The 9,534-nt window shown below is 30.6% G+C and overlaps 1 protein-coding gene across 1 annotated transcript; it reads right to left on the minus strand.

Annotated features, from left to right (window-relative positions):
- Positions 1 to 8,202: 8,202 nt before the first annotated feature.
- On the minus strand, positions 8,203 to 9,534 carry HELRODRAFT_83279 (hypothetical protein; the record flags this gene model as incomplete). The annotated part of the gene is made up of 3 exons (XM_009023356.1): positions 8,203 to 8,344; positions 8,446 to 8,494; positions 9,363 to 9,534. The coding sequence occupies 3 exons, from the start codon at positions 9,532 to 9,534 to the stop codon at positions 8,203 to 8,205; spliced, it is 363 nt and encodes a 120-aa protein (XP_009021604.1).

Genomic DNA, 9,534 nt, shown 5'->3' on the forward strand with positions numbered 1-9,534 from the left:
CAAGACACTTATATTGAAACTGACGCCAGTTATAAAGGAATGGGAGCTACTTTGAAACAACTACATCCTGATGGTATGTTACATCCTGTCGCATACTTTTCAAGAAAATTTTCAGAAAAAGAAAAGAAAATGGACATCATCCATCTTGAATGCAAAGCTATCAAAGACGCAATAAAATACTGGCAATATTATTTGATTGGTCGTGAATTTGTTGTTTGTAGTGACCACAAACCTCTTGAGAATTTAAAAACGAAAAGTAGAACAGATGAAATATTGGGCGATTTAGTGCACTATTTGTCTCAATTCAACTTAAATATTATTTATAAGAAAGGAAAGGAAAATATAATGGCTGATTTACTTTCTCGATCACCAGTATTAGAATATTTTGAAAATGAGGATGCAGTCCAAGTTGTAAATTTAATTGAAAGACCTGAAATTCTTCAGGATCAAAATGATAACATGACTGAATTAAAGAGTGCCAAGAAGATTGAAAAACGCCATAGTATTATTTACAAAAAATTGAAGGACAAATCAAGGATATTTGTTTCTGATAAATTTGGTTTAAGAATAATAAAAAAAGGTGCATGAATATTATGGACATATTGGAGCTGGAACATTGAAAGAGAAAATAAGACCATTTTATTATTTCAAAAACTTTGATCAACTAATTGAAGAATTTTGTAAAAGTTGCACTATATGCTTAGAGAACAAAACTAGAAGAAATAGAATCATTGGATTAATGTCAAAACTAGGATCCGCGACAGAACCATTCCAAATTATGTCCATTGATACAGTTGGTGGATTTGCCGGTAATATGTCACCAAAGAAATATATGCATATTTTAGTAGATATGCTTGGATTTCCACTACAAAAAGTCAATGCGCAGCAGATTTCATAAAGTTAATTGATCCGATTGCTAAGAAAAATAATATTAAAATACTTTTAGCCGACCAGTACACCGGAATTAATTCTACAGAACTAAAGCAGTATCTAAACAAGATGAATATTCAAATGGTTTTTACCTGCGTAGATTGCCCTCAATCAAATGGACTAAATGAAAGACTAAACAGAATAAGATGCAAACTTAACAGTGGAAAAAAACAGGCATGGTCCGTTATTGCAGACGAATGTGTCAAAGAATACAATCGGACAATTCATAGTACCACGAAATTTGAACCTGAATACTTATTATACGGCATAAAATCACTCCATATGACTTACCGGAAAGCGATTTAGCTGCAGATAGAATACAAGCCGGTCGAAATTCTATGCAAAATTTTGAAATAAACGAAAAAAGGGTTGACAAAAATCGTCAAGAGTACAAATTTGAAGTGGGCAATCAAGTTTATATCCAGAATGGGAGTAAACTTAATAGAGGTAAAATGGACAGAATAAGAGTTGGTCCGTTTAAAATTCTTAGCAAGATTTCACCGTCGATCTTCGAAGTAGACTGCGGAAAGAAGAAGAAGGAATCACATTTTTTTCACATTAATAAATTGTCACTTTATGTACCTCAAAAAGTGACTTGAGGGAGAGAGATGTAAATTATATTTCATATAATTATCTATGTATTTCTATTCTGTGCTTGTAAATTAGGTTTCATTACTTTGGTATCATCTTATATATAAATGCAAATAGCACGTGGTCATATTTTATTATTGCACGTGGTAATATTTTATTGTTGGCTTCGTAAACGATCCTGGAATTTAATTTTTCTATTTTAGGTTGGTTATTCATTTATAATTTCTGTAATATTTCATATTGTTTCAATTGATTTTATTTATGTTCTTTATTCACTCATTTCGATTTTCTATTTTAGATTAATAAATCAGGTTATTCGAAAGCAAACTTATATATATATAAATGTTGGTAATTGACCATAATTTTTACAATATTCTTTAAATTCTACCGAATGTTTGGCGTTAATATGTTTGTAGTTCGTTTTTTGATTTTCTCACTAAAGTTTTTTGGAGAACCAACTAACCGATTTGTTGAATCAATGGGATCACTGTGATGTCAAGAATGAACTAAGCCTATGCCAGAAAGAATTTATAAATCAACTTGCACTGATGATGATTCATTCGGAATCGACATATGACCTTATTTGCAGCATGAATTCGAAAATAAGTTTATTTTGAATTTTAATAAACTAAACGTTCTCCAAAAAACTTTAGTGAGAAAATCGAAAAAACGAACTACAAACATATTAACGCCAAACATTCGGTAGGATTTATAGAATATTGTAAAATACAATATATAATAAATATCAGCTATAGTTAGATTCGTATGAATTGAACTAAATACAATTAAGAAGTTTGAAACGTTTTTAAAAAACCGCATATTATTGTTTAGATTTGTCATAACCGCTGCAATAGTAAAAATGCTGGTTTGCAAATTCATTTTAATTGATTGTTATTATCTTGGTTTTATAAATCTATGTTGTAGGCCGACATCCTTGCAACGTGGGATTGTAAAGTTGCTCTATCTCTATACAGCACGAGTCGTACCGAGGGAGTTGTGGGACTATGGATCCGCGCTGCGAATTATTGACGATCGTGCGACGTCGAGCGTATTCCTTGGATTAGTGAATGATTCAGTGTTTCCATTACTGTCGGCATTCAAATAACGTTCAAACAAGTTTGTGTTTGAAGAAGTTGTTTATCAAAAGTCGGTGAACCTACGGAAGATCAATAAACTTGACGGTAGTGCAATTTGCCACATACTTAATTTAAAGTCTATATAACAAAGCTAATGCTCTCTAAATAAAGTTAATAATTAATTGACGACATTCAAGCTTGGGTTGGAACACCGAGAAATTTCCGGCGGGCCGATGACTGCCAAAAAAAAGTTGTTATATATTTAGTTTTAACTTAGACTTATGTTAATTATATAACAGCTTCAAATAATACTTTGTATTCAACATAACCGAACTGAAACAGTGAAATAATTGCCTAAGAATATAATGAACATCCGACGTTAGTAGTGAGAACCTATAACATAGTAATTAAAACGCAAAATTTCGATTCATTTTTTTAAGCAACAATAAATTTTTTTCAATTTGAAAACAACGAATTAAATAAAAGAAATCTCGACAATGAAGCGCAAACTGTTTTGAAAGAAAAAAATAATAGCTAACCAGACACTTGAAAGTGTGAAAGATAAATTTTGCCATTGTTTACTAAGTAATTATGGATCAAATGATTAATAGTTTAAAACAGGGATTCTCTGAGCAAGGTAAGGTAGTCTTTGCGCTGATTTATCTTTAGATTTAACGAATTTTCACTGTAGTTACAAGACAGGGTTGGTACAAAACACTATACACCGCGTATACATGGATATGGCAGACGCATTATATATATATCAGTTTTTAACCGGTTGCTTGGCGATTATGGTCCTCGTTGCTTTTTTTGTCAATCTGTTGATATTTTATTAAAAAACTTGTCTAAAGTTTAACAATTAAATACGATAGTAAGACGTTTGACCATGGAATTATATAACTGGAAGCGCCCTACCAGCGTTTTAACATTGAAAATTTTTTTCAACGGGCAAGTTACCTCTGGAGGCAAGTTTCTAAAAATTAATTATTCATGAGCATTTTGGTTTATTTTTAGAAAAATCTGAAATATAATTAGAAAAAATCTTGGCCTTCCCGAAATTATGTTAATGACTCTTTGCCGATCTGCATTCAGTTCGTTAGTTAAAATTTATTTCGTTCAATTACAAGTTTTTTCTTAAAACAATAATTATTTATTTTTAATAATCTTTCTGATTCTTGGCAGATCTGAAAATCATTAAAATTTATTGCTTTTACCAGAAAATAGATAAATGTATCATTTTTATTTTAATACTCCTTTTGAGGGATATGTCAATTGCCCATTGTCTTTTAGTATGATGAGATGATTTGATGATTCGCTAAATATGTTTCTTCTGGCTGAAATCAAGCATTTTCTGCATATTTGTTGGGATTTGTAACAGCATATTAATGCAAAATTTTAAATGAATTTTGGAGAGGTTTACATTAGAAGTAAAAAAAACCTGCATTCTGCGCATGAGATGGTCGATGTTATTGGACTTCACCACCCATCCTACACTCTGATCACCTAATTGGGGCAAAAACTTGATGGCAAAGAAAACAACGTCCTACCTCAGGGGAACTGAGTCTCTGGACGCTAAACTAAGATTAATTGATTTTGGCTATCAGTATACATTTCTTTATATATACTAGTTCATAGAAAATCATGATCAACAAAATTTTACTTGTTCAATGTTCTCGGGTGTGGCAGTGTTAGTCCACTTTTTCTTAAAAATTGGTATGCACGAGGACCAGTCTTGTAACTATCATCATATACTTTGTTAACTCTTTTAAATGGTATGAGTTTTTTATCTAGAAGCAAAAATAAACAAAAAGTTAGTCAAAATTTCAATTCATTTTGCTATGGTTATATAGCATAAAACCTTTGTATGTAGCTAATTCATTTTTTAATTTATTGCATTCACTCATAAGTTTTCTTATTGTTGCCAGGAGCAGTATGATTCTGGACTTATAATACTTTGATTGCCTTTGCTGTTGCTTGATGAGCAAAACATCTAAAAATGGTTTTAAATTGAAAGTAAATAGCTGCATGCATTTAAAAGTTTATATATATATTTTGGATAAGTTTATATATATATTATATATATATATATTATATATATATATATATATGCTATATGCCCAATAAAGTAATAAAACTCTTTATATTCTGTATTTCTTATGACAAAAAGCCATTTTAACAAAGGCATCCTAATAATAATAATAAACCCATAATACAAAAAAAAACATATTTTCCATTAGAATCAAAATTAGCATTTTATAAAATGTAATAAGAAAATGACCAAATCCTTATCGTTTTATTTGTTAAATATCTGATAGTAAGCCGGCAAATGCCAATGTTATTGTGTTGTATATTAATATTTGGTTTGAATTAATCAATATTGCTTCAGCAATCCTTTGTTTATTATATATAAATACTAAATTAATCGCCTCAGTTTGTGTTGTCTTGGTTTTTGCCTTTTCAAATACCACACCAGGAAATACTATTGGGTAGGCATCTTTCTAACTTTTTTATTTGACTTTGAAAAGGATTTTGAATCAAAATGTTTACTACATATATATGATCTTTTTCTTTCATAACCTCTACACCTGCCATTCAATGCATTGATCCACTGACTTTATAGGTGATTTTTGAGGAATGCTGTAATGCATATTGCATTTTGTCAAAAATGAATTATTGAAATTTATATCTATTAATCCATGGAGAGAGGTCAAGTGAATCATAAAATATGCAAATGATATAAAAATATTATTAAGATCATATTATTACCTGTGCATAGATATATTTTGGTCTTTATATGTCCCATTACAATTTTTTACTATACACTTTAATGGCATTTTTAATTTAATAAGATAGAAATTATATTCAAAAACTAACTTACTGCTTATCGTCTGCTCAATTCATTCCAAAGATCAGAAATTTTCAGGTAGCATATCCAAAAAAATGTATACAATTATTTGATTCAATAGCAATATTTATTATAATTGAAAAAATATATTGATTATATTAAAATTTAAAGTAACATCAATATGGTATTCCACATTACTATTTTAATTAATAATAATAAAATAAAAAGATTTATGTGGCTTGTTATCTAGTTCTAATTAATTAACCAATTATTTGTTGTTGATAAAACAAGAAAATTTCGATGCCAGTACAAACGTCGATTTTTTAAAGTACACGAACGAACATACCGACATTGAAATTTTTGAGTTTTTTTTTAACATTAATTTATTAGACAGTTTAAAAAATAAAAAGTCAAAAATTCAAAATAAAAATACAAAAAAGCCTCTCTTCTACTAGTATGAGTCTAGTTTTTCCTGGCACAATGTAACATTTGTAAAACTTTTAAGAAAGTGACATTTATAAAATCAAAATGGATCAAAATTCAGTTAAATTATTAAGTTAAAAATCGATTAAAACTGCCATAGAATGATTTCAGCAGTAAAAAATTTTTACAAGAATTTGCCGCCGGTAGCACAAGAACAGGGAAGAAGCTAAATATAGATTGGAAAACTGAAAAACCCATTGACAATTTGGTGCTAAAAAAGTTTGCCTCCAAGCTTCCTGACCTTGAGAAGAAGGTCAACACTATAAAGCCATTCTTATATATAATTCAATGCGTTTGACCGTAAAAAAATCAATAAAATGTTAATTACTATGGAAAAATGTTTGATGTTTACGCGTTTAATTCCCTAGAACTATGAAAAATAATGAGGCAGGTAATATTTATTATGCCATATCAATTATATCCATGCGCGTATTTAAAGGCGCATAACTTTTCAAAAATTAAAATTGTTGCCCAGCGCGTTTGGTAGCATCACCATCAGTATTAATGATGGTTGCGTATTGGTACACACATACATCTCCTAAAAAACGAGCTTCAAAAATCATTTTCAGAAATGAAATTTTTTTTTAAAATTTACAACACTTTCCGGCCTCTTACGAAAAATATCCAACTCTTATACCCTGAAGGGAGCTCATTCCAAGAGTCCTCGTTACTGTTCATACGCTCGTTGCTTTCGAACAAGGAAGGAATAGTTCACAACAATCAAAAACTTGTTAATGTTTTTATCTCCTCATTTACAGAGTGATTCGTTTTTAATCGTTTAAAATGAGACTGCCAGATCATTTTTTACTATTAACGGTTCTTGTCTATCTTGGTTTTCTTCTTATCTCTGTAATCGTTTTTTTTCTGCTGTTCTTAATGATTCTACTTCTAACTCCTCTATTTCAGGGAAACTCAGGGTTCTATCCTTGGCCCTCTTCTTTTTATATTTCTGAACTACCTCGTATTAATAATTTTTCTTTCACTAGTCATCTATCTATATGCTGATAATTCTTATATTTAAACTTTTTTCCTACATCTAATCTCAATAGTGTTCTTCTTAATCTATCTCTATGTCTTTCTTCAATTTTCGCTTGGTCTGACTCTATGCGTCTTAAACTTAATCCTTCTATGTTTGAATTAATTTGTTTTAATAAATCTAAATGCTCTATTACAATTCCTTTTATTATCTGATTTTAAAACTCTTGATGTTTCTCACAAGTTTCCTTGTCTAGGCTTCACCTTTGATCCTAGCATGTCTCTTTCTTCCCAGATTAATAGTGTTGCTAGAAGTTCTTACTTTCATCAACGTAGAATAAAAAAAACTTGTCTTTTCTTGACGATCCTACTTTCTCCTTTTTGTTACTTCTTTAGTTTTATCCAGGATTGATTATTGTAACTCGCTCTACTATGGTCTTCTTGATTCTACACTCTATTCTGTAAGTAAAGCTTTTAACTCTGCTGCTCGTCTAGATGCTCGTGTCCCTTTCTTTTCTCATATGTTCCCTTGCACTGGCTTCTTATAAAATATAGAATAATTTTTAAAATTTGCACATTAATGTTCAGGTCTCAAATTAAATTATTTCCGAAGTACTCATCAAATATATTAATGAACCTAAACGCCCCGGTTTAAGACCGTCTTCTTGTTCTCACTTCTCACTAATTTGTGTTTAACACTGTTTTGCTAAATAAGCAACTGCTTTTTTTTGCCCTTTCCTCAGGAACTCTCTACCTCCTTCTCTGACTACTTCACCATCACTTACAAAATTCGGAGCAAAATTCATTGAGGAGTGTTGTTGAATATCCGGAAATAGCGCTTTATAAACTAATTGATTGATTGATAAAAAAAAGGGAATTCTAAAAATTATACTAGGCATTAAAATTAATTAATTTTGAAAGACGTTCAACAAAAACATTTCCAAGCCAAATAAGGAAAAATACATAAAAAAGAATGCATGGTAATAAAAATTTTAATAGTAAACAACATTTTGATGTTTTTGATTTCAATCCATCTTGAAAGCATTTTTCTTTCAACTGCACAAAATTGCAAAAAAATTAAGTTTATTACTGTTTTACGTGAATGGCAGTTAGCAAGCAAACATGTACGCTGTAATAGTTAAATGTATTTATTTGCGGGTGTATACTAAAATCTTGAAAAATGGGAGAGAAACTTTGACGAGCTAAGTATTAATGACAAACCACATGTTTAGAAAGATATTTTATTTTTGTTACTTACAAACTTATAAATGTTATCTGTGATGTATGTAAGCAAGAGAAATATCAGCAATCTAAAAAATTGGCAGCCATAAGCAATTCAAGAGCTATTTCAGCCGATATTGGGAATTCCGGAATTTCAGTAGAGCTGTTTGTGTATCGAACCTTGTATGTAAAGTACATGCAAACCTTCTGCAGTACATGAGACCTGAATAAGTTTAATACATTACCTGCATTTTTCTTAATAAAACATAGTTCTTACGGCGTTAGTCAAAATTGAACAATTTAAATTGAAAATTAAGTGCTTACGGTATTTCCTTGAAATGAATTTCATTTGTTTCATTCTCGGCAAACTGACCTTAAAGATAGATATTTGTAAAAATTGATATAAATTGAATAGTGTGATTTGGGTTAGGGTCAGTTAGGTAGTAAGAGTGCCGTGGTTCACACGTTGTTATACAGGTGAATGAGATTTAAAAACCTCAAGATTTGCTAAGCTGTATTTGAATAAAATACCGTCACAAGCTTCATATGCATGACGCAAAGGCGAAGCTAGGGGGGTGGGGGAGAGAAGTACATATGTCCCCGGGCGCCAAGTACATGGAGCACCGAAATGAGGCAAACAAAATTTTCACAAGAGTAAACTATGTAAATTATCTTTGATAGTGACTGAATCATATGTTGTAATTTGTATATTTATGTTTAGTCTTTAAATACAATGTTCCATTAACATTTTAATTGTTTTTGTAAAAAGTAATTGTTACAATGTTAATGTCATTCATAAAAATGTGATTAAACATGACGAGGGGGGCGCCAATTTTATAGTATTTCCATGGGCGCAAAATACCCTGGCTATGCCCCTGGCATGACGTCATGATTTTTCTTAAATAAAAATATGTATGTATACATTTTGCTATATGCATATTTATGATGTGCATATTTACATTGTATGGTGTGCATGGAGCAAAAAAATGAGCCGTAACAGCGAATGGAAGTTGATTAAAAAATTGAACAAAAGATCAAATCTGCAGAGAGATTCAACTTCTTACTAATGATCAAATATGTTTGTATGATATGTCTAAGATACAAAATTTTATCTGCTAATTTTTAATATTTATAAGTGAATTTAGCCAACTCTATTGCCGAAAGCAATAACTGAAACTTATGATCAGTAATAAGCTCATTCAATAGGAAATTTAAATTGTAATTTCAAAAAATGTTGAGACCAGGCCCAGAGAGCATAGCCTTGATGGTTCCTGAGGTGAGTGCATGATCTCTCTTCACAATGAACTCGTGACCATCAGATGAGATCAACTTGACATACATTGCTTCTGGACCCTCACACCCGCCATACTTTGAATCATCTTGATTGTTGGGAGAAGCCTTGTTGTCTGTCAT

This window comes from Helobdella robusta (assembly GCF_000326865.2).
Source record: "Helobdella robusta unplaced genomic scaffold HELROscaffold_36, whole genome shotgun sequence".
NCBI lineage: Eukaryota > Metazoa > Annelida > Clitellata > Rhynchobdellida > Glossiphoniidae > Helobdella > Helobdella robusta.